This window comes from Pan paniscus, chromosome 5, assembly GCF_029289425.2.
Source record: "Pan paniscus chromosome 5, NHGRI_mPanPan1-v2.0_pri, whole genome shotgun sequence".
NCBI classification, from domain to species: Eukaryota; Metazoa; Chordata; class Mammalia; order Primates; family Hominidae; genus Pan; species Pan paniscus.
The window spans coordinates 103,214,860-103,240,799 of record NC_073254.2 but is presented as its reverse complement, the minus strand read 5'-3'; the positions used below and the strand labels follow the sequence as shown (position 1 = coordinate 103,240,799).

General features: G+C 35.2%; 1 protein-coding gene across 22 annotated transcripts in view; it reads right to left on the bottom strand.

Moving 5' to 3' along the window:
• Window positions 1–25,940, bottom strand: part of DOP1A (DOP1 leucine zipper like protein A) — a 101,277-nt gene that overhangs the window by 29,103 nt on the left and 46,234 nt on the right. For 9 of the 22 annotated variants that reach the window (XR_004672042.3, XM_008969448.4, XM_003816376.5 and 6 more), the window contains 14 exons: window positions 20,452–20,551; window positions 19,582–19,691; window positions 18,648–18,756; window positions 17,389–17,509; window positions 16,457–16,576; window positions 14,616–14,730; window positions 14,240–14,269; window positions 13,707–13,940; window positions 9,933–10,554; window positions 9,042–9,316; window positions 7,113–7,265; window positions 5,141–5,241; window positions 3,550–3,809; window positions 269–2,258 (listed from right to left, as the gene is read on the bottom strand). Coding sequence is in view for 21 of the 22 variants with exons in the window: in XM_008969448.4 (XP_008967696.2) it covers window positions 269–2,258; window positions 3,550–3,809; window positions 5,141–5,241; window positions 7,113–7,265; window positions 9,042–9,316; window positions 9,933–10,554; window positions 13,707–13,940; window positions 14,240–14,269; window positions 14,616–14,730; window positions 16,457–16,576; window positions 17,389–17,509; window positions 18,648–18,756; window positions 19,582–19,691; window positions 20,452–20,551 (4,340 nt within the window). In the remaining variant the exon portion in view is untranslated. The remainder of the gene's footprint in view (window positions 1–268; window positions 2,259–3,549; window positions 3,810–5,140; window positions 5,242–7,112; window positions 7,266–9,041; window positions 9,317–9,932; window positions 10,555–13,706; window positions 13,941–14,239; window positions 14,270–14,615; window positions 14,731–16,456; window positions 16,577–17,388; window positions 17,510–18,647; window positions 18,757–19,581; window positions 19,692–20,451; window positions 20,552–25,940) is intronic. The other 13 variants (XM_008969450.4, XM_055113919.2, XM_055113920.2 and 10 more) reach the window with 2 other exon arrangements.

Genomic DNA, 25,940 nt, shown 5'->3' with positions numbered 1-25,940 from the left:
CAGGCAAGAAGAGAAGAACATTGAAATTAATTTTAGCCCTTGGTAGAAAATAAGCCTGTTTAAATATTCCTTCCCTTTTCCATTCTAGATTCTTTTATTGATACTCTTCCTCAAGTCAAATTTTCTTTTTTGTGGAAAGTAATACACTATTTGTAACCTACCAAAAACCATTACTTTATTTACTCAAGTTGTGACCAACTTTCCAGACATTAAGCAGTCATATATGTGAAAAATGTCAGTACCAATAAAGTTAAAAATCACCTCTTACCTACTATCAGATAATCCTGTTTCGTATTTGTACTGCTGAATTAGATTATCTAAATTTCTGCACAGTTGTAGTGTCACAGAAACAACCACCCTCTGTAGAACTTTTCCCATGTAAGGCAGAGTAGATGTGATTAAACCAATCCATTGTGGGTGCATCTTACATGCACAGTGCTGATGCAAAGCTCGTATCACTGCACAGAGGAACATGCCTTGACACGTGATTGGCTGAGCATGCAAATACTGAAGAGAAGTCATGGGTTGATGGGGACTGATGTGTTCTAAGTCAGATACAACAAAATCAAAACCTGTTTCATTCTCTTCAGGAATAGTCATTACTCTGTGTTCTAGAACAATCAGCCTCTGAAGCACCTTAAGAAGTTGTGACTGCAACGTGCTGCCATTGTCAAATTCATCCTCTGAGAAATTAATAAGGCTGTCCTCTGAGAAACCTTCTTCCACAGCAACCAGGTTCTTACCTGCCATTTTTTCACTATGCCATTTCTGAGCACTAAAGATAGATGACAGCAAACAATGAAGAATCACTTTCTGAACTTTGCACTTAGATAACATATCAGAAATAAAACTAGGGAAACCCTTCGCTGAGCTTTCTATTACTTTTGCCAGCTCAGTGAAGAGTAGTGTCAGAATTTCTATGCTCATCATTTGCATGTTTCGATTACCTATTAAATCTTGTGCAGTAACCTTGACATGAGTTGGGTAATGGCTACGCATGTAATATAAGCAGAGAGAAATAAGAATTTCTATGTACATAGAACTCCGGAAGTTATGATTTGAGTCCACTGGAATGTGACTATAAAAATCTTTGCCCATAACAGAAATCCGGTGTCTGGCCAATAGATTCTGAAGGAGAGACAACTGAGGAGTATATGCGTTATTTACACTAGTAGTTGAAATGGCATTTACAAAAGCTATAGGGTTAGTTTTCAAGATGGCTTTGATGGCAGAGAAAGCATACAAAGTCCTGGATGAATCATACAACTGGAGATACAGGAGCACATGTTGATAGAGAGGATGAATGTTGAAACTGGGAGATTTTCGAGATCCTGGAGAACCCATGTCACTCTCAATTTCAGAAATGTCTCCCTCTCCACAGCTATACCAGTTCTCTAAATCCAGACCATCACTGAAGAATACACTGGTTTGTTTGAGTTTTTCATTTGAAGATTTTTTCTTGTCATCATCCTTTTTTCTGGCAAGTTTTACTTTAGGTTTTGCTCCTGGTTGTTTACCTGACTCCTTAACTATTGTTTCCTTCTCCGAAACTTTTTCTGATAATTTTTCTTTGAAGCTGAATTGAATACTACTGTGACTCCTTTGTCTAGATTTGGTTTCTATGGAAGCAACAGAAGAGTCATGAAGAGTGTGTGTGGTTCCTGAAATACAAGGTGAGGAGCTATTCCTGGAGATTCCATTTGCCACACACTCATGGCCTCCTTCTGCAGACACAGACAGAAACTGAGAACTTTCATTACTCAGCAAAGGATTCTGACTCTGTTGAATGGAGTCATCTTCAATTTTAATCGTCTCTTCATCTGGATCTATATCACTGCACTTTGGGGGCATAGCTTCAATTTCTAATTGAGATGTAACTGATGCAGATTCCACTTCGAGGCCACTTACAACTTTACATATCAGGTCAAACACTACCTGCTGAACATCATCATCTGGGGAGCTTTCCTTGGGCATTTGAGAATCCTCTTGGGCATTCACGGTTTCAGGATCAACTTCGTAACTCAAGTTGTCCCCAGCAGAGGACTGTGAACATCCCGAGTCAGAACTCTGAAGTATTTCTATCTGTTGGTCTGGAAGATCAAAATCAGACACAACCATTGGAATTGTCTCACTGCTGGTACTTAGGAGGGAAAGTCTGTCACTTAATGGATTCACAGTGAGACTAAAGTTCTCTATTTCATCCATGGTAAGTGGCTTTTCACCATTTCCTTTTGATGTGATGAGTTGTACTTGGCTCACTGATATATGAGAAAAACAGTAAAAGAAGAAAAATACAAAATGCATTAAAATAATTGAAATGTAGAAATGTAGACTGATCAAAATTTTTAATCATTAGTGTCATCATCTACTTATATTTTCCTAAAATTACATTTTATTTTATTGCAGGTGAAAGTTTTGTTTTTTCCTCCTTAATACCTCACTTTAGTTACGCTGTTTCTAAGCTCTCTAAAGACTTTAAAATTAGCAGCAAACCACAAATATATAATTCATTTCTGTATTTTTTAGGGGGCATACAATAATGACGGTCTTCTTTTAGAAAAGGTGGAAGGCTTAGTGACATACAAAGTAGTACATACCAAATGCTAGCAAATTTAGGGAAAGAATCATGATACCATTGATGAGGTCTGGCACTGATCTCAGAGGGGAGGTGAGAATTCAGCAGACAGTTAGATAAAGCATTAACACAAAGACATTCTGGCAATAAGCAGGGTAATGCAAATTCTTACAAGATTCAGAAGAAGGAATAGAAAAGCCAGAGAGAGGAACCAAGACTCTGTAGAAACACACTAGAGATGAAGTAGGAATATGACAGTTTGGTTTCAGCTTCATCACTTACTAGCCATGAGACTCTGAGAAAGCCATAGCCTTCTAGGCATCAGCAACCTGCTCAGTAAAATGATCTTTTCATTACCACCACAGGGTTTGTCAAGAGACAAATGACATATGTGAGAGTCTTTGTCCCTTAAATAAAATAAATTAATCTAAGGGGACAATACCACTGTATAGAAGGCATCACTCAACTATAAAGTATGGACTTTGTAGTAATATAGTAATAGTGAATATTTAGGCATGTCACAAACATGACTACATCTGATGTTCATAATAAAACCTTGAAAGTTGGGCATTATTCTTCTCTTAAAAGATGAGGAAAATGACTCATGAAATACAAAATGTGCATTACAGATTTACTATAAATTCCCAACGAAGTATCTACAGAGCCTGTAGGACCAGAATTGCTAACTAAGCTCTAAAGATATTTCCATCAAAATTGAAGAATGTCTCTAATCAGAGCTGTGCCTGATTCCTGCCCTGAAAGAGTCAACTGAGAGACCCACATCCTCTAAGATGGTCATTGACAAAGTACATTCTGACATGGTCCACACAGCATTGCTAGTGCATGAGGAGGGGAGAAAATAAGCCCATGGAGAAAATCTCACATGCAGTTCTTTCAACAATTACTGTTGTATTCATGTATCACTTTATTTTAATAATTCTAAATAAAGCTGTCTACTTCTATGTGTTATTCACCATTGCTGCAGGCAAAATTTTGCATGAAATGCTTGTCACTCTCCTCTCCTGGATAACAGGGAGACTTATTCCAATAACGTTCTGCTTGTACACGCTGTACTGAAACCCTCTGAGTTTTTGGATGAAGCAGGAGCAATAGCAATGGTTCCAAAACTCGTGCAATATCATGTCTTTGTAGGACTTGGTTCAGCCAGGCTTGTCCCACAGAGCTAGTAGAACCATCGAGACTGTTAAGGCTATCTAACATGATGAACAGTGACCTAAAATAAACACAAATAATTAAAATAAAGAACCAAACATCTACCTTGTCACACTCTTTTATAAAATTAATAAATTGTTTCTTATTTTGAATTAACTATTTTGAAGTAGTCATACTTCAGGATAAATTTTGATCATAGTATTTTAATAATCTTAATCCCAATAGTCTCGGTGGGTATAAGAAAGGAAAAAAACCTTTTGCCCTTTTAAAAATATACTCATGCTTTGAAATTTCACAGGCATACATTACTAAGATTAATACTGAAGAACTGAAAAAAAAATATGATTAGTCTTGTTTTAGCAACATTTTCCTGTTCATATTATCAAGCACCGAGCCTTCGGCAAGTCGGCATTACTCCATGTTGGTCCATGTTCCTCTGCTCACACTCTCCTTGTGAGCCAAAGCTCTGTGCTTAATTCAAGGAAAGATCTGTGAAAGGTATGAAAGTGTGGTTTGGAATCAGAAAAACCCAAGATTCAAATCTTTTGTGTGGTGTTGGGCAAGTAACAACTTTTCCTGACCTCTATTCCCTCACTTGTAAAATTAGGAAAGATGGTTGTCAAATAAGAGATGATTATTTATAAAGTAAAGGTTCAATATATTCAGTACATTGTAGGGGTTCAATATATGGTTCAGTATCAGATGACTTAAAAATGCTAATGCTGGTTGAAAAGCACCAGCTGAAATAACATTCAGTAGAGGACACATCTGATCCTGAGCTGACCTTGAACATAGATTCATGGCTACCAGTATGAGACCAACTGGTGAGACTACCTTATGACAATATATGAATCCACCTAAAAATGGCAGCTCCTTGGAATTTAATGCAGATCTGATATTTGAAGTCACCTACGTAGTCCAGACAAAAACCAAAACCACTCTCAGGCAGCTACAAGTTCTCTGGATTCATGGAAAGAATCTGTTAGTGTTTTCAGCTATAGATTTTAATAAATCTAGTTTAGGCAGAAGATTGAAAATAATTGCTTGAGAAACACATAATCTACTATCTATATGCAGTTTCACTAAATGTGAATATAGTCTCAAGAGAGCTGTATCCATTGCTCTATCACTAACATTATCAGGAACGTGATGAATAGTTGTCCAAGGAAGGGAAGTGGAGCCGCGTACTCCAAAACCAGAAAGTAAAAACCTGGTGGATGAGTAAAAATGCCATGCATTTTAATACAGCTTATGGTTTTCAAAATAATAAATTCTCTTTGTAAAATTTGTAAATTGCTATCTCCTACACTTGCCAAGCTAGACAGTGGACTCAAGGAAAGAGGCAACATTAAGATATCTGATTGTAAAATCTTAATATAAAATGTAACTGACCTGTCAAAAGAACGTACAAAAGATGAAGATTTATTTATATGGAGATCTCTCGTTAGATGCCAAAGAACTGCAAACTTGGCATGTGCTTCCATCCTTATTTTCTGAGGAGAAACATGGGAGCTTAAATTATGTTCTTCTCTCTTGAAGATACTATGATTTTAGTAAAATCAGAGTACTATTTAGGAGTACTGTATTACGTTCAACGTCCACAATATTCAAACACACATTGCAATAAACTTTATATTCTTTATGGAAGTAGAAACACAGAAAATATGTAAATATATACAGAAATATTGAACTTAAAAGGATCATCTCATCCTGTCTCATAAATAATTATTCCTGAGTTCAGACTTTAAGTAATTAGTTTACTATATTATTGTATAACAGGAGAAAAAAGTTACTAATGTACATATATCTGGAGTCCAGAAAGCACTTCCTCCTTCATTTTAATATAAACATTTAGTTATCAAAGTTGATTTCATTGCACTATATATTTTTTGTCCCAGAAATGATACATTAATCCCAAATGAGTTTTTCATCACTTATAAAGCTGGTTTGACTCAAAAATTTAAATACTTAAAAATAATTTTTACAATAAAAATATTAAACTACTTTTGACATTATTTGGAAAAAGATTAATATAATAATGGGTAAAACAATGTAAAAATAAATTATTTAGAAAGGCAAGCACATTTGGTATTAGATAATAAACATGTATAAATCAAGTAGAAATTGTCACACTATCAGAATTTTTAAAGTCTTTCTTTAGCATTTATGGATCCTTCAAGCAAAAGCCCCAAGAAACCAGACGGCAACTTTCTAAATGCTTGTGATAGGTGGGAGGCATGCCTGTTTCTTCTATGAGCTTAATACAGGCTTTTCTTATGAAGCCTGCATTTGTATCAACCACCAGAAATGTAAAAATTAAGTAGTAAAAGATATTTTAATTTTTTTTCATAGATGTGTATCTTTATTTAGAACTTGGGAGTATTTCTTTAAAAATGAAATGCTACCCAAGTGAAAACAGGCATACATTTGTCCTAGATTTATATTTAATGTAAAACTTAAATTGTTAGAATACAGTGCTTACCTATTATTTTTGAATAATTTTGAAAAAATATGTTATAGCAGAAATATAATTTTAACATTTTTCTTGGAATAAACTTTTCATTCCTTTTATTTACTCCTTCATATACTACTTTCTCCTCTACCAAATGTTTCATTTATTTAACACAATTCCTGTTTTGAATATGACCCACTCAAACTCAGTAGCATTTTGAGTTTTTTAAAAATAGGACAATCTACTTCTAAAAACTCTTCAATAAAATCTTCAATTTATATTACAGAGCAGCACAGGAAGACCACAAATGTCATTAAATAACCCTGATGAGGTTAGTCAAAATGATTACTCCAGCTTCTTCTCAGGCTAATTCTCAGCCACCTTTAACTGAATTATATATCACACTTCATATAAATTAGGATACAAAATTCTTATTTTGGATATGCAGTATAATAATGCAAATAATATAATCTCACATATTAGCATTCTATGGCTTATAAATATACTTTATACATTATTTCATTTCATATATATTAGTTAATAAATCCATAAGTTCCATAACTGAGGCCTCTGGTTCCTCTTTAAATGACTCAAGAACTGAGACCACCAATACTAAACATCAGTTCCCATAACTGTGTCTTGAACAAAGAAATAAACCCAGCATTTTATTTTTGTTTTAATTTTTCGTATTACTGATGCTTTTGTAAAGAACTTTCCTCTAGAAATAATTGAATACATTTATTTTAAAGATATTAAGATCACTGTGAACAAAGCTATTTTCTCTTACTCCGATGTTAATTGCAATAATTTCCCTAAAGTTTTCTTACTTTTCAGTATATGTGTGTGTGTGTGTGTGTGTGTGTGTGTGTGTGGTGGAGGGGGCGGTGTGCACAAGGTAAGAAGAGGATTTACCTTATCTTTATGGGTTAACTGCTGACTTATAACATCCTCACAGATGCTAGAAGAAGGAACTAAGTTATGTAATTGATAAAATAGTTCCACACTCTTCTGGTGATGCTGAGGTGTCCCATCTCCCAACTGGTCCCACAATGTTAAAGCTACATGCTATAAAAAAGATGTAAAAGTGACAGTCACAATACCATACATGAAAATTTAACAAATATTTCCTATTAGGTACAAATGAATGTCTGCTCTCTGTCAGACCTGAAAGGCTTTTAATATTCTATTCCATGGGGATGAGGTTACTAAGGCAGTCTTCCATGTACCTACTTTCTGATCACCCAAGCCCTTGGAACCTTTTATGATAGTCCTTTAATGATATTTGTTTTCAGACATCAGGCGTTGTCTGAACATGGTGGCTCATGGCTGTAATCCCAGCATCTTGGGAGGCCGAGGCAGGCAGATCACCTGAGGTCAGGAGTTTGAGACCAGCCTGGCCAACGTGGTGAAACCTTGTCTCTACTAAAAATACAAAAAGTTAGCCAGGCATGGTAGCATGCACCTGTAATCCCAGCTACTCGGGAGGCTGAGACACGAGAATTGCTTGAACCCGAAAAGCGCAAGTTGCAGTGAGCAGAGATTGCGCGACAGAACGAGACTCCATCTCGAAAAAAAAAAAAATCAGACATGTAAATGTTTTCTGCAGGGCCCAGATAAGACCCCATTTCATTATTTAGTGGTGTTTAGTAAAGTGATGCTAGAATAAACTATCCTTAATAAGATACAAATCCCACATTGAATGCAATTTAATATTTATGGTTGTATATTGCAGAGTGAAAAATAATTCATAGTTGGAATATTCAAACTACTTAAAACCTATACAATAGATAATAGGTATTTCAGAGCTACATATGTTAACATAGCACTTGATCTGTAACAGCATTAATAATAATGCAATGAGTAATAATAATAATGCAATAATCTTCAGGATTCACTACCACAATATTATAGAATCCAACTCTAATCTAGCAGGAGGAAATATCTGAAGGGGCACAATGACTTGAAATCAGATTTTTAAACTTTTTTTTAATGTACAGTCTACCTGCTTAAGATGTATACAATCCAAATCTACTTGATGTTCGATATAGAGAATAATATTTATACCAGTGTGGTAGAAATCAAAGACTGAGTTTTCTGAATTTTTTTCTGAGTGACTTTATACGCCACAGATGATAATGAGACAATACGAAGAGTCAGAAAAAGTTTTCATGAGAGTTTTGGAGTGCTGAGGTTTTACTGTATGAAAAGCAAAAGTGTTGCTCACGCCTGTAATCTCAGCACTTTGGGAGGCTGAGGCGGGCAGATTACTGAGGTCGGGAGTTTGAGACCAGCCTGGCCAACATGGTGAAACCCTGTCTCTACTAAAAATACAAAAATTAGCTGGGCGTGGTGGCACACGCCTGTAATCCCAGCTACTTGGGAGGCTGAGGCAGGAGAATTGCTTGAGACCAGGAGGCAGAAGTTGCAGTGAGCCGAGATCATGCCACTGTACTCCAGCCTGTCCGACAGCAAGACCGTCTCAAAAAAAAAAGAAAAGCAAAAGTGTTACAACCACTTAATCTGAAAATAAGTTCTACTGCTTTCCTCTTTCCAGCTGAAATTATTTCCTACATGGCTTCAGTGCCCTAATACTTCTCTTTCTTTATCCTAATATTCCTACTCCTTTATCCTTATCTTTCTCCCCTGCTCACAAAAGTGGGAATAAGATGGGGAGAGCAGTATGTATATCAGCTGTGGCATCATTTTCTACATGGTATGGCATATTGAGGTGTTTAAATGAAGCTTTATTAACATTTAAAAAATAATTCTTAAAGCAAACTAGGTCAAGTATCATACATGGCTGTAATCATCATAGTCATGTATGCATTTCTTAGAATTTACCTTGAAAAATTCAGTCTTCTCAGCTATGTACCTCAGATTGCCCTGAGTGAGGGGAGGTCTAATAACCACAGCTACTCTTCCCTGGTTTGGACTTAAGGGTTGTGCAGGCTCTACACTGTTGATGTTTTCCCCAGTGACCATGGCCACAGACTGTGTCAGTCCCACCAGGTCCATAACTAGTGAAATAGCAACACTCTGAACACTGAAATCACTTGCTTGGCTGCAAGCATTCATCAGAGTCTGGAGCCACTGGGGAGGCTGCACATGCTCACAGTCTGAAACAAAAGATGGTAGCAATCAGAGTTCATTATACTAAACATTTCACACACACTCTAAGTTAATTTCAAAAAACAAAGCCACTAAATACTTTTAAGGCCTTGATCTGTTAACAAAACCATGGTTTCTCACCTAGTCTAGAGCTTTAATAAAGTAGCAACAAGAATTTCTTATACTTTTTTCAATATATATTTTTCTTATGCCAAGTCATACAATCTATTTTGCTGTCCCGAAAAACAGTATATTGATCAATAAGCATTATGTAGTATTCACTGCACTTTGTGTGTATATATAAAAATCAAAATAAAGGTAAATACATATGTTACTGGTCATAACAAAGAAAACCAGCGGATCTACTGCTACTTTTCTCCAGAGATTTCCTTTTCAGCTCCTACTTATCTGCATGCAAACTGTGAAAGACATCAAAATCACAAAATCTTCCAATATATCAATCTCCCCATAGTGACAGTATTTCATTTAAAAAAAAAACTTGCAAATTAAAACATTAAAAAAAGTAACTGGCTAAAAAAACCCCCAGTTTTGAGTGCCTCTTTTAAAAAGAAAAAACATACTACAGACAATACTGAAATATAAGCAAAACTGAGATGACCTTACCAGTCTCCAATTTTTCAGAACGTAACTCTGATGTATGGTTCCCCTCAGCAATGTAAACTGGGAAACTTGAGCACTCTAGGAAGAGCTGACAGGCAGCAAGGAAGGCAGACAGGTATTCTTTAGAAGTTTTTTGTTTACTTATGTTTTTCTCTTTTACATCTCCTTGTGAATTTCTGTCCCATTTTGAAGTCTCTCCTTGTTCTCGACCAAGATCCCCTTGATGTTCTGTAGCCAAAGACTGAGAAAAAGAGTTATTCTGAATGATGTAGAGGTTGATAAGTCTGGTAAGAAACTGTTGGACATACTCCAAGCAGCACTGCATTGCAGTCTTTTGGGCTGTCTTCCCACTTCGGGTTGCTGTCCCCTGAGTGACTACGGAAGGGGTCTGGATGATGGTTTCTTCAGATCCCACAGTGGATGCTGTTTCTGTCTCAGAGGATGTGCTACCAATTGGGATGGCAGCTGCCCCCTGGACCTCACTCAGTTCTCTGTCAATATCATCAGTTCGGTCTGCTTGATATTGTATAAACTCAGTGAATCCACTCTCTGATGATCGACTACTTGGTGGATTTTCTCCATCTTCAAACACTTCAGTAGGATTTTCATGAGAAACTGATGATACCTGTTAGAGATTTTTAAGAAAGCAAAAGGCTGAGTAGCAAAGTGTACATATTAGGAATTAGAAATGACCACTTTTGAGATGTTTTAGACTATTCACAACTTAATCTGCCCATTCTGTTGACTCTTAAAGCAGCCCCACACTGATTTATTCATTCACCAAGTATTTACTATGCACTACACACACAGCATACATAAGGTTAGATTCTTGAGGACAAAAATACATATATACAAGTCTCTAGGATCTATATCCTTGTTTTCAAATGACTATTTCATCTACTTCATGAAATCACTTTCCTAATGTCTAAACAATGCCAAGAATGAGATATGTAAGGTTAAAAAATGACATTTTAATAACTACAAATAAAATCTAATAGGTCATCTGTTCAGGGCCACATGAATGTGAAATTTTTATTGAAATGTGTATAGTACTAATTAAATCTTTGCTATTAATCTTACATTCTTTCAGTGAATAGTTACTGAACTCCTATCATGTGCCAGACACTGTATTAGGTAGTAGAAATAAAAGGAATATTTTATAATCTAGAGGGGAAGATGAGAGAATTACAATAAACAAACAAATGAACCATTCCTGGAGTAGAACTGGAGTATATTAGCCTTTTACTCCCTACAATAGGATAGAGTAAGTATAAATATCAAGCATATTTTCTGGCTTAGTTTAAGTAAAAGTTATATATAAGAATTCCTTGGGTGACTGAGTCAGAATATAATAGCATCATGAACTAAAGCCCTGTTGCCCAAAGCTGGGCTTCACGCAATGTTCCTTGCCTCAGGGAATGACACTTTTCCTTGAGTCAGGAAGACAGAAACCTAGGGGTCATTCTTGGTACCTTCGTCACCCCTCCTCCCCTTCCCCACTTTCATATCAGTAGAGGGGTTAAGGGTGCAGGCCTTGAGTCAACTAGGGCTCTGCCATTCACTAGTTATGTGATACCTGGCAAGTTATTTAACTTCTCCAAACCACCGTTTCCTAATGTGTATAATTGAGAGACAGTAATTCCTACATTTTACAATTGCTATGAGGATTACATAACGGTATATATAAAGCACATGGCAAAATACCTAGCACTTAGTAAACACTCATTAAGTGTTAGTGATCATTACCCTTATCAATCTATTACTAAGTCTATTTTTCCTCCTAAATATATTGCTAATCCATCCATTTCTATCTTTACTCCTCGTATCTTGTTGGCACAAGTTATCACCACCTCTCACCTGCGCTACTATAGGTCTTCCCACATCTGTTTTTGTTTCTCCTCTACATTTCATACTGCAGCCAGAGTAACTTTTTTAATATACAAATGTAATTATGCCATTTGCCTTTTCCCCTTCAGGGCCTTCTCGGTGCTCCTAAACAACAAAAGCCCTCGAACAGCTCAAGGCCCTCTAAGACCTGGCCTCTGCCTATCTTACAGCTGCATCTCTTGTCTGCTTGGTGCTCGTCTCTGCCTAAGAGCCTTTGCAAAATCATAGCTGAGAAAATTATGACAGTGAAAGATATCAAACCTAACTGACCTCATCTTCTATCCTCTCCACTGTCCTTGTTCATTCCTGGGTATAGGCTGAACTAGCCTTGGGAAGGAATTTAGTTTATAGTTTAAAGCTAAACCGTTCTTGTAAAACAAATGAAAGGCCACCAGCCACCAGGTTAGAATGAGAAGGACTGGAATTCTAAATATTACGAGCCATTATTCCAGAGGTCATAAGATTTGCAACTTCCCCAATTACTCTTGTAGGTAACATCACTATGTGAACCTAAGATCAGCCTTTTGATATGTCTTTTCGGGTTTTTGCATTTCTAACAACTGAGTGGTCCCACCTGGACCTGCCAACCAGTTCTATGTTCCCCACCCAGGAATTGACTCAGCATAAAAAAGCAGCTTCTACTCCCTATGATTTCATCCCTGAGCCAACCAATCAGCACTCCCAATTCACTGGCCCCCTACCCACCAAATTATCCTTAAAAACTCTGATCCCTAAGTTTTCGGTGAGACTGATTTGGGCAATAATAAAACTGCAGTCTCCTACACAGCCGGCTGTCCATAAATTACTGTTTCTCCATTGCAATTCCTCTGACTTGATAATTTGGCTCTGTCTAGGCAGCAGGCAAGGTGAACTCACTGGGCTGTTATACTTCTTCCTCTGTCAGGTGCTCTCTTTTTACCTCCCTCACCACACCAATTCCTCTAAGGCTTCACTCAAACACGTCTTCCTCAAGAAAGCGTTCTTTAGCCCCAGCGTAGGTCAGGTCACCCCATTTTCCATATTCCTACCACTTGATTATTTTCCTTTGTACACTTATCACAACTGTAATTAAATGTGCACTTACTTGTATAATATCTTTCTTCCAATTAGAAAGAAAGGATAGAGAAGGGCAAAGACTATGTTTAGCTCACCACTGGATAGCCATCAACTAGCATAGTGATAGCAGCAGGAGACAGACAAATCCTAGGCAGCCAGGGACGGGTCCCCGGTGAAACCCCACCTTCAAGCCAAAGACAGTTTAAAGCCTAGCTACAAGTCCTGGATAAATCCACAGACCAGATTGAGAACCTCTCCTCCCATTTGGCATGCTTTCCTCTGATTGATCCCCACTCTTCACCTATTTTACATATACCTACCCTTCCCTAATTGGTTATTTATACTGTTGTGGCTCACCTTTGAGTGGTGCCTTTGTTTTAGCCTCTTTTGTATACTCACAAACCCATCAGCACGAAGATGTGCTGTAAGTGTAAAATGCACACTAGATCTTGAAGACAGTACAAAAAATCATGTAAGCTACCTCACTTATTTATATGACATCAATTTTATATAGATTACATTGAAATAATATATTGGCTACAATTGTCTAAATAAACTAGAATTAAAATTAACTTTACCTGCTTTTTACTTTAATGTGGGTACTAGAAAATTGAATTACATATGCCATTCACATGATACTTCTACTGGAAAGTACTGATAAAGGTAATTAAACTGCCCTATAACCAAAAGCCTACAAGCCTACTAACACTGCATTTGGATCTAGGAAAGACTCACTATTATTTAAATGCTTATGTATAAGTGATTTTACTAAGTAACTGTTCTGCTTTGAAGAAATGTGAACAGTCTAATACCAAAAATAATAGTTAAAATTACCTTTTTGTCTTCCCACTCTTTGACTGAATTGTTCTGCCCACTTGGAAACTGCAAAACACTTCCAGTGCTAGCAGATAACAGTGGAGGCTGAACCTTGCTAAGGATCTTTGAGCAGAGTCTGAGAGAATCTGTGAGTTCAGATAAGTGCAATGTCTGGAGATGGCTTGTCAAGGCAGAAATCATTCTGAGCAGCAACTGGGGCAAGTGTTCTGTCTGGATTTCAATGTAAGTCTCCTGAAAATAAAAGTGAAATGAAAAAAGTTTAAACAATGTGGAACCCAAAAGTTACATTTTTTAATCTATATAAATAGGCAATGATTTTACTCATCTGTAATGTTTTATATGCATCATGCTCTTAATTAACACTGTATATTACTGATGCCTTATAAAATTTCTATTCCCAAATTCTCAATTTAAATACTTCAAAGCATATATTATAAAATAACCCCAGTTTTATCTGCTACATTACTAAAATTATAATATAACAAAAGTAAATAGAATCATTTAAAAACAAAACAGGCTGAATGTCATACCTGACACAGCACCCTCATACTTCTAGTAGGCTTCAAAATGAGAAAGCAAAGAAGTGAGGAGAGAAAACAGAAGGGAAAAGATTTCCAAAAGTCTTCATTTAATAGAAATAATATTAATATAAATGCAGCATTAGACCACTATAAACTAAACAGTTAAGATTTTATAACATGCAATTATGAAGTTTACTCCATGTATTTTTTATATGTATATGTCAAAGGACAAACACTTGAAAGATCTTATGAAAAAAGCTTACCAAAGAGGAAAAAATCAATTTAATTTTAAAGATGAAATGTATCTGAAGGCTTGCCTACAACACGAAATATTTGAACTATGTTATTCGATTTCCTTGATATTTTCTTACCAAGGTGGTCTTACCAAAGAAACTATGTCCAACAAAAAATCCACCAGTAAGCAGAAATTGGTCAGCTGTAATTCAGATGAGTCATTACTATCTCCAGGTCCAATCTGAAGTCTCACATGCAGTGTCCTCCTAAAAGGACAAAATTCACTTTATTAAGTATACTGTCAAGTGATGTGAATACCTGTGACAGCATCATCATCCTTCTAATGAAGTCCAAGTCAATATTGGGTCACACACAGTAATGTTTTTGTGATGACATATTTTATTTCCCCCAGGCCACTGTACCTCTTCATGGAAAATTCTCAAAGCAAGATTCCTAGGCTGAACCTCTCCCTGTAACTCCCATCCTGTACTTCGAAGTGTTCTGAATGGATCTCACTTTCTGGGACTTATTTCCCATTGCTTCCTGTATAGATATCACCTCCTAATTAACACTGATTAACTGCTACTTGATTTCTAACCTTGGGTCTTAAAATAGGCTCATTTGTCCTTCTGTACTACTGTCCTTCCCAATCTCATTTTCCCATGATCAGAATGCATCTGTCCTTCAAAGTCTGAGATCAAATGTTACCTCCTCCAGGAAGCCTCTTCTGATCCAAGTAGTAGAGATCATTCCTCCAACAAACATTCACATTAAATCATAGAAATCCTATATGACCATACATTGCCCTCCACTCTGAAGACACAAAGTAAGAATATAATATAGTCCCTGACCAACAAGAATATAAGCATGTAGACAAATAAAAGCAACAATGTGACAGTGTTGGAGGCATTGATTCTGATAGGCTATTTGAGGGAAGGAAGGAAAGGTGGGTAACCTCTACATAGGATTTTAGCAGATAGGCAAGGGGAAAGAGTATTTCAGAAGGAATAGCACAAGTGAAGCCTCAGCAGCATGAAAGTTAAAATGCTGCTAACTTTCAGAGAATAGTCCAGGTTGGCTGAAGAAGTGTGGATGTGTGCATTTGTGAATGTAGAAGGTAAAAACCCAGGGTAGGGCCAGGCGGCAAAAAGATACGATTCCTACATTTTAATCTATTAAGACATTTGTAATTTTTAATACTAGGAATATACACGTGCATGTCTTATTTGTTCCCACTATAAGATCTTTGAAGACAGGGACTGTCTATCTGCCTAGCATGATGCTTTTTAACTGGGTGCTCAACCTCTGCTGAATAAGCTAGGAACTTTCTAAACCACTAAAGAGATTAATGTGTAGGAGCAACAATTAACATTTTTTATTAAAAGACTTCTAATGCTGAAATCATACATAATTACATTTTGACTACATGCTCCTGGGCCTTGAGTGGTTAATCTGGTTGAGAGGATCTGGTCTAGAAGCCAGACAGAGATTCCACTCAGATTCACTAGTATCCTAGGGTTTTCAGACCATATTTTTTGCTTTATTTGCTAAGGGGTAGAAGGCTTTTATCACTTCCCAGTGACAGCATGGATTAGTTCTAATGGCTTTAAAAACACAAGTCAGGCCAAAAAGTTTTTTGTTAATCAAACTGGAAATCCTTTTGGAAAAGTGTGCTGAGGCAGCAGCCAAAAATTTGCTATCTTTTCTACAACAACAAAAAAACTGGATTACTATAGACTGAAAACGGAAAATTTTTAATCTACTCTGGTGTATGAATAACTGATCTCTAAACTCCCTTCCAATTCTAAGATTATATGATCAATGATTTTATATCCTATGTGACAAGGTAGAGTCAGATTATGGATAGTAAGTAACAGTTATTATTAGTAATAGAATGTATAAAAGAACATTCATTAAATGTAACAACTTAAAAAAACCCCAAAGGTTAGCTTTAGATGTTACGAAATTAAAAGGAATGAAAGTTTAACATACCTACAACATTCTTCAAACCAACGTGCAACATAATCCCACATATAATAAGGTTCGAAGGAATTAAAGAGAAGGTTAGCAGTTTTAATCAGCTCTGCTGTTTTCTTATTTTCTCTTAATTTACTGAAAAAAGAGAAAAGAAAACAAAAACTAAAAAATATTAACATTTGTTTTTTCAAATTTAAATTTGAGTGCAGTGCCAGTACATATTCCTAGGTAGTTGCTAGAAAATGTGCTAGTAAGAAGACTACAACAAATAATTTTTATCTACTGCCACTCTCCTATCATTTTATGGGCAGTTATTTTTTCAGATTTGAATTTTTGTCAAATATCAAGATCAGAAATGAGACTTGCATAGTTTCTGCATAATAAAAAAGACAAAAGAACAAGAATTTCTTTTTGAACTATTTAGTGTGTGGGACTGTAAATTTGGCAAAATTCTTTTATTTCCCTTGGCACATACAAACTGAGTAGTGATTTGATTTTCACAGCCTTGATTGTGAAGAATTTTGTCTGCTTCCCTGTGCTATTCAGGATTTTCTTAAGAAAGGTTTACCTTGACCAGTTTCAATCAAATTATTATTCTTAGTTTGAAAAACAACAACAACAAAACCAACTAGTGCTGTTAATAGCCATTATTACTGAAATTGCATCAGGGAAAAATAACTTTGTTATTTCAAGTGGCAACCCTTTAGCCTATTACCTATTTTCTCCTCTTGTCTTTTGTAACAATTAAAACAATTGTCTTTATATAGTGAGGCACTGTCAATACAACTAGTATGTCAGTATTAAATCAGCTTTACTAGTATTAAATCAGCTTTACTTATTAGAACACAAACTTCATAGAGTAGGATCCCAAGTTATTACACTTCAAGTTTATATTAAGTGAATACATATTATGTCTTCATGTCACATTTAATTTTTTGATAATCCACCTGCTTAACTGAGCATGATCCTTGCTGAAGGGTGGTTCAGTTTGAAGATCCAACTCTGCTTTGCATTGAGAATATAATGTTCTAAACACTTCAATCAGGACATCTTCTAGAATTACAGGTCCTAAAATTAATATTCAAATTAAAGACAGTAATTAATCAGCATGAGCAAATCATGCTTATCTGAAAATTGGCCCAATTAAACAATGTTTTAAAAACAAGTATTTTTAAAATAGTATTTCTTCAGAAGCTAAGCTAAATTCACACTTCTTTGAGAAGGTAATATAAGATATTACATAACTGAACAAATATTTAAAGTGCAGGTTGACACAATAGAAATTACAGAATCAGAGAAATTGGTTTTGCCAGTTAATAGTTCTGTTACATTAGACAAGTTATTTAACTTCTTTGAGCTTTAGTTTCCTCATCCAGAATGAGGATAATACCAAAATTTACAGGACTGTTAAGGGTTAGAAAAAATATTTGTAAGATGGGTAGCATAGTTTCTAGAATATAATAAGTATTCAACAAATGCTACTTGTAATTACTGCTATTAATTTAAATAATACTAAAATGCATAAGGCTAAATTTTCTTGCTATTACAGATTTCCTTAAAAAAATTCCTGAGCTTCATCTGTTATCACAACAGCTAAAACACCTCTCAAGACCATTTATATAATTCAAGTTATTCTTATATTTTAAATTTTTCATGTTTAAAAAATGGTGAGAAGACACCTGCTAAAACATCTGTATATAATTTGAAGAAATTACATACTTTATGATTTCATTTTATTGCTGTAAATATTTATGTTTTTTACTAATTTCTGTCTCAAGTGCCATAATATATAAGAAATATACAATGGATAAAGAGAAAACATGCAAAATAAAGGGAATGTGGAGAAGAAAGCTGAGGGATATAACTCAAATATTTTCCTCAAGTCCTTGGATTCTGTGAACTATAAATTGCTCATGATGGATAAATGTTTTAATTTCAGTAATACAATCAGGATTAAGAGAAGCTTACATAGCATCTTTAAAGTGATTCTTCTGCTACATACATACCACAAGACAGATACATAATAACGTATCAGGTGGATGAATACCTGTATCTTAACTTTGTAGAGTGAACTTTAAGAAATTGTTGAGAACTTATATTTAAAGGCCACCTCAAAATATAACAATTTCCCTGATGACTCTTTTTATTTTCTTATTAACACAAAAGTACCACACATGACCTTATGCCCTAGGACAGTATACATTACCTAGCTCAGGTTTGTCCAGTAAACTGATTAAAATGCGAAAAGGCTTTAGATCCTGCATTAGAGTGTTCTCTTCTCCAAATCCATTCACTTGTAAGATTCCCACCATTGCCTTTAAAAAAGGAAAGTACACTGGTCATTTAAGTAAACATATTCAAATATTTTTTCCTTAAGAAAAAGTATTTTTAAATGCAACCATATATAACGGAGACTTATACCCACTATTGCTTTTCTGAAGCCTTTTCACCAACCTTGGCCTTCTTACTCTGCTAGGAAAAAAATATTATTTATCTATCTTGAGAAAAAAAGTGTCTAAATTTTCTTTAGACATAGTGGAATATCAAAGAAAATTTAGAAAAATATATTCATGAGCTGAGTGTTTTCCCTACAGATGAATTTCTATTTAAGATCATTCTTCTCAGAACTATGCCACATTATCATGGCAGTGTCTGCTATTAGACAATTATTTTCCCGTTAGTGACTTAACAACTATATTCTTATAATCTCACTCATTTAAAAATGCTTCAGATACCATGTATTTTCTTCTGTTTCAAATATCTTAAATAAATATAATTGAATTAAAAATAATATGAAATAAACTTCTCCAGAGCTTCACAGGAAATAGCACAGGTCCTGACTCATTTTTGGAAAAGCTCCAACTTCCATTGAGCAGACAGGTGAGAAGCTACAACTATGTTTTAATAAAGTAATGAAAACAACAAAGTAAGAGAAAAAAAGTCTTTTGTCTTACATGGTAGTCTAACATATGATTATCATTTTACAGGAATTTGCTTGTTATAAAAATTCTTGGGAAGTTTTTAAGTCTTGTCTCCACCCCTTCAACTGTGAATTCAATTAAGGCAAGACCTCGTCTTACACTTTTTCACTACCTCTAGTGGTCAGTAAGTAACCAAAGAATAATAAAAGTATTCATTACCTGGACTAATAATTCTTTTGAAAAGGTAGTGAAATAGTAAGTGGCATGTTCTTCAGGATTACTGTGTCTTGTGCTTCTGGGTCCTATGATAGCACCGTTGTTATCAAAACCTCCATGGAAACAAATCACAAAATTACTTAAAATGGAATTCTCAAAACTGTTGTTCACTAAATACCAAAACAGCAAAATCTCAGAACAGCACTAAACACTTACCAATTAGTAGCCCATTCAATGTCAGCAAGAGAGATCATTTTAGATAGTTTAATAAAGGGAAACCAATTCAATACATAAGTATCATAGTATTCTTCCAGAATTATCCTTTTTATTTTTTGGCCAATTTTATTAACAGTGAAATAACTGAATACTCAGAACATCCACAATAAGTTATATTATGTCCCCTCACTCTAGGCAGTAAAGAGTTGTGAAGACAGACAAAACACACAAAAAGCATGGACAACCAAAGTGTACATATGTATTACTGCCTGAGTGGGACACTGTATGATGTGTAAGACAATGGTACTAGTCCTGATTCCTTTGATGAATTCAAAGTTTTGGACAGTATTTTGATTATTAGCTCATCCTTCTTTGCCTACTAACTTATATACAACCATCTCAATTTGTAAGGGGAAAAACATCTTGTTAAGGACAAGGGAACATGACTTTATGAATTCAAATAGACTCTTCAACTATAAAGCTGCTGAAATTTCTTCATACAATACACAACTAATACTGTTTATATTTTTATTGTCCATTTACACAAGAGATTTTAGTTTTTAAATTCAGGACATACATACAACTTGGTAATACTTATACATGACAAATCTCCTTCCATTTTTTCCCCAATCATGACCATAGACATCAAATACCTACCAAGAAGCCATGCATAAAGTCTTCGATTCAGAGACATATCCCTCCTTAGCACTACATGAAGGGCTGCTGACAAGATCCTGATCATATCCGGTCGAGTGGCCTGAAAGAGTTAGGAATATGGTTGTACTTAGCAATATACAAAATATATTATTTTTTTCCTCTTTAAAAAATGCCCTGAAATATGCTTAGAATATTAGGGTGTATGGAGTACTTTCATGGATTATTTCAAACACAGGAATTATTACTTCCATTTTACAGATTAGGAAACAGGAAGAAAGTTAGGTAACATGGCTATTTAGCTGCATAACTGAAACTATAACTTAATTATTTTAACTTCCAGTTTAAAGTTCTTTGTCTATATAATAAAAGCAGATTCTGACATAAAACAAATAAAATGAAGCAAGATGGGACAGACACAAGAAAATGATATGCCATTAGTCTTTCACATTTATAATGTTGTCAACTGACTATAAACTCCTGAGAAGGTTACTATCTTCATCCACTCTTTATTCTTTTAAAAAATTTTTATCTTGTAGTATTTTAAACATATCAAAAAATACAGAAAACAAAATAATAAACCGTTTTCTACCAATCATCCAGCTTTAACAATCTTAATTTTTCTCTCATTTTGTTCCATTTCTAAGAGAAATAATTTTTTTCTTTTTTCCCAATATCCTTAATTCAACATTTAAAAAAATGATTAAAGGAGATCTGGGTTTTAGCTAAAAGAGGTAAATTTATAAAAATCAAAATAGAAGAAAAGCAACTAACTTGCTATTAATTTTAAGAATACTGCCAGATAATCACTTTACAATATAATCTTGGAATCTGAGAATTAGATGATAATGTGGAAACTGACTAGTTTAACAAGCACTCTATAAGTAAAGAATCTAAACCTCACAGGTTCTTGAGGTTTTGGCTAAGTGCTTAGCCAAATTCAAATGCCTGGTTAGTGCCCCAGCTAGATGGAGAACTCACTTCTCCTTAATCACAGACCAGTGAACTTTGTCCTATATCATGCTTCTTGATAGAATTAGAAAGGATTTACCCAGCTCATTTGTGTTAAAGGAACCTTAGAGAAATAACTGAGATGATACAGAACACAGATCACCAACAATTGACGAATTAGGTTCACTCCTTTGAACACAAATGCCTTCTATTGATCTGTACAATTCTGAAAGTATGGTTCAAGACCTCTAGGTATCTCTAAGACTTTTTCAGGGGGTGCACAAAGTAAAAACCAGCTATTCATATCCATAACAAATGAAACTATGCATATTCATAACAATACAAAGATGTTATTGGGCTTTTTGTTCTGTTGACATATGCCCTGATCATGCAATAGTGGATAAAACTGCTGGCACCTTAGCATGAAAAGAGGCAGCATAGCAGCTGCACCTACTATACTTGCAATCATTATATTTTTACTGCCATGTACTTGTAGTAAAATCAAAAAGTAAGTATCAACCTTTGAGTGCATGTCTTTTAATATTCTGTATAATAGAGTGAAAGATTCACTTAAAGTATTTCTGATATGGCCAGGCACCGTGACTCACACCTGTAATCCCAGCACTTTGGGAGGCCAAGGCAGGCGGATCACAAGTTCAGGAGATCTAGACCATCCTGGCTAACATGGTGAAACCCCATCTCTACTAAAATTACAAAAAATTAGCTGGGCATGGTGGTTGGCGCCTGCAGTCCCAGCTACTCAGGAGGCTGAGGCAGGAGAATCACTCGAACCCTGGAGGCAGAGGTTGCAGTGAGCTAAGATAGCACCACTGCACTCCAGCCTAAGTGACAGAGAAAGACTCTGTCTCAAAATAAAATAAAATAAAATAAAATAAAATAAAATAAAATAAAATAAAATAGTACTAAAATTACTTCTGATGTATACTGAAGTTTGACAGTTGTCTTAAGGAAAAGCAATTGTATAACTGAGTTGTGAGCTTAACTACCAGCTTTCTCAAAGAATGCCATTTTTACCCGAAGAATTACTAATACGAATTATGATTATTCAGGCCTGGACATTTTGTAGTCATTTTCTCAAAGTGAGCCTGACATTGCAAGGAAAATAACATTAATCGTGACCAATAATAAAAGTTGGTCTTCTAGGAGAAAAGTAGAATTATGGAAAACTTGCATTTAGACTGAAACTGTATTTTTTGGGTTTTGTTTAAGATGGAGTCTCACTCTGTCGCCCAGGCTGGAGTGCAGTGTTGCAATCTCGGCTCACTGCAACCTCTGCCTCCCAGGTTCAAGCGATTCTCCTGCCTCAGCCTCCAGAGTAGCTGGGGTTACAGGCATGTGCCACCATGCCGAGCTAATTTTTGTATTTTTATTAGAGCATGGGGTTTCACCATGTTGGCTAGGCTGGTCTTGAACTCCTGACCTCAAGTGATCTGCTTGCCTAGGCCTCCCAAAGTGCTGGAATTACAGGTGTGAGCCACCGCATCTGGCTGAAATTGTATTGTTTTGATTTGAATTGGTTGAAAGCTTCTCAATACTGGACTTAAAAGTTTCTCCCAATATCTAAAAATCTTTACTGATGAGATCAGTGGCAATAGTAATAAACATGATTGGTATTGTATAATAAAATGTGAAAACATTTGGAAAATCTGCATAATTCAATAAACCAGTATTTCCTTAATATCCAATCATGAAGTTACAAAAGCACATATGACTGAAAGAGCCACTGAAAGTACAAGATAGACCAGTGGATTTTAATGGAATAGAATATGAAAAGTTCATTGATGTGGTTTAAGACTTAATATTGTAACTAATTTTTAAAATCTACAGCTTCGAAGTTTTGGTATAATATCAAAGAATATGTAATTTTAACGGAAAATGCTACTGAAATACTCCTCGATTTTCCAACTACATATCAATGTGAGATCAGGTTTTCTTCATATACTTTAACCAAAAGAACAAATCACAATAGACGATCTAACCAATACAAGCAAAAGATTTTTGAGGACCTTCTGTACTTTTAAAGAGTGTAATGGGGTTCTACAACTAAAACATCTGAGAACTTCTGATCTATCCAACATAAGATATGAAGATTATATTGTCACAAAATCTTTAAAAGTACAAATGTCTCCCCATCTTATTTTGGGAGAAAAACTACTTAAGAAAGCAGGAAGTAGAAGATGTTAGTCAAAGGATAAAAAATTTCAGATGGGAAAAATAAGTTCAAAAAGATCTACGGTACAACACGGTAACTATAGCTGTTAGCAATGTATTGTATTCTCTTTTCTTTTTTTTGAGACAGAGTCTTGCTCTGTCGCCAGGCTGGAGTGCAGTGGCACGATCACTTGCTCACTGCAAGCTCCCCCTCCCGGGTTCACGCCATTCTCCTGCCTCAGCCTCCCGAGTAGCTAGGACTACAGGCGCCCACCCCCATGCCCTGCTAATTTTTTTTGTATTTTTAGTAGAGACGGGGTTTCACCGTGTTAGCCAGGATGGTCTCGATCTCCTGACCTCGTAATCCGCTTGCCTCGGCCTCCCAAATTGCTGGGATTACAGGCGTGAGCCACCACACCCGGCCACAATGTATTGTATTCTTAAAAACTGCTCAGAGTACATTTTAAGTGTTCTCACTGTAAAAATTAATTGTGTGAGGTAATGAATGTTAATTAGCTCCATTTACAGATTCCAGAATGTATACATATTTCAAACATCATGTTGTACAGGATCAATATATACAATTCATGTCCATTAAAAAATAAATTTAAAAAAGAAGTTGCTTCTTGATTACAATTGATATCACCATCTATTTCTAATATGAAAAAAAGTCTATTATAATCTCAAAGGTGTAAGTACTACAGATTTGGGTGAGCTTTCCAGGAAACAAGTTAAAGAAGTGTAGCAGTCCATCCCACTGCTGAAGTTCCTAACAACAATCATCCTTTTGGGATATGGTAATGAAGGCACTGTTAAGTCACAATTATAATACAATCCATACTTGGATTGTATTCTATTATATGTAAGACATAGAAAGAGGGAAATTGGAACACTAAGGTACCTACGTCATAATCCTTATTCAGTTTGGTACAGTAATAGGGAGAACTATATTAGAATTTGGTAGCATAGTGGGGAGAAAAGTATTAGAATTATTAAGATTATTAGAATTGGGTGTATACTTTTAAAAAACACATTCAACGAAGCTATTGTTTCCATAATACGTATTATAGAATATAAGAATCTAGAACATTTTGGCTGGCAGGAATACAGAAAAGGCAGAGTAAGAAAGTACAGGCTGAGAAAAGCTTAGGAAACGCTGATATATTAAGATTACAAATTAAGTTATTCTTGAGTCTACTATGACTTAATTCCTCAGATCTTGTTGAGACATCTGTCAATTGAGGGCCTAATGATGTTGAATGTTTGGAAGGTAAGAAAGCAATGGGAAAAGTTCAAGAGGAAAGTCAATAAATTTTTTGGATAAAGATCCAGACAGTACATAATTTAGACTTTCAGATCACACACATTGCTTTGGCATATTCTTCTTTCTTTTCTAAGTGTTTAAAAAAACATAAATCTTTCTTAACTTATGAGCTGCTGTTTGGCCATCCCTATAATAGAGCATTGGTAAATTTAGATTATGCTGAGATGACTCAACAGTTGTTTTTGTGAAAAGCCAGAGGGCAGAATAAAGTCCCTTGGTTGAAGGGTGAAAGTCTCAAAATAGAAACAGAGTGGTTTATGTTCCAATTAGTCAAAGTATAGACAAGGAAGAGTAGAATTATTTAGTTATTAATATTTCAATATCAAATTAAATAAGTAAAAGAAAAATGTTAATAAAATAATGAATAAAAAATTGGCCAGTCATAATGCAAATTCACTACAGTTATCTATTAATCACAGTTCTTATGAAAACCTCAAATAATAGTCCTTTTTAGGAATAAATTTACTTTTCCAAGGTAGATATTCTCTATATCTTATTACTTTTGTTAGGTATGTAGTTCCACCATTCTGAATGCCTATATACTGGTGCTGTAAATCACTCTTCATCAAGGTTTATAAGTCAAAGGAATTTAGATCCTTTCTTTAAAATGAGGGCACTGATTAAATTAAGTTCTAGGAATGAACTTCATTTATTATTTGTCAACTTAGTTGCACTTATTTGTAATAAAAGTACTATAGAATATCACAGTGGCTAAACATGTGGCTCTTAAGTTATAGTCAACTCTGCCAAGGGTCTGGCATGCATGTTAAAATCACCAAAACAAGATAACATAACACCAGTACAGATGATGGCTGGGTCTCAGTCTTGGCTTATTCAGAGTTAGCAATAGAGAACCTCTTGCTTTTTATATGTTACAACTTTTTTCAAAAGTATGAAATAATCTACTTCAATGACCATATTCTTATCAAATCAGTGAAGCTTTTATCTTTATAGTTTTTTTTCACAACAAATTCCACTCCTTAAAAAGGAACTTATTTTCTATGCGCTTACTGATTTATACAAGAAGAATTCAACACACATGCCT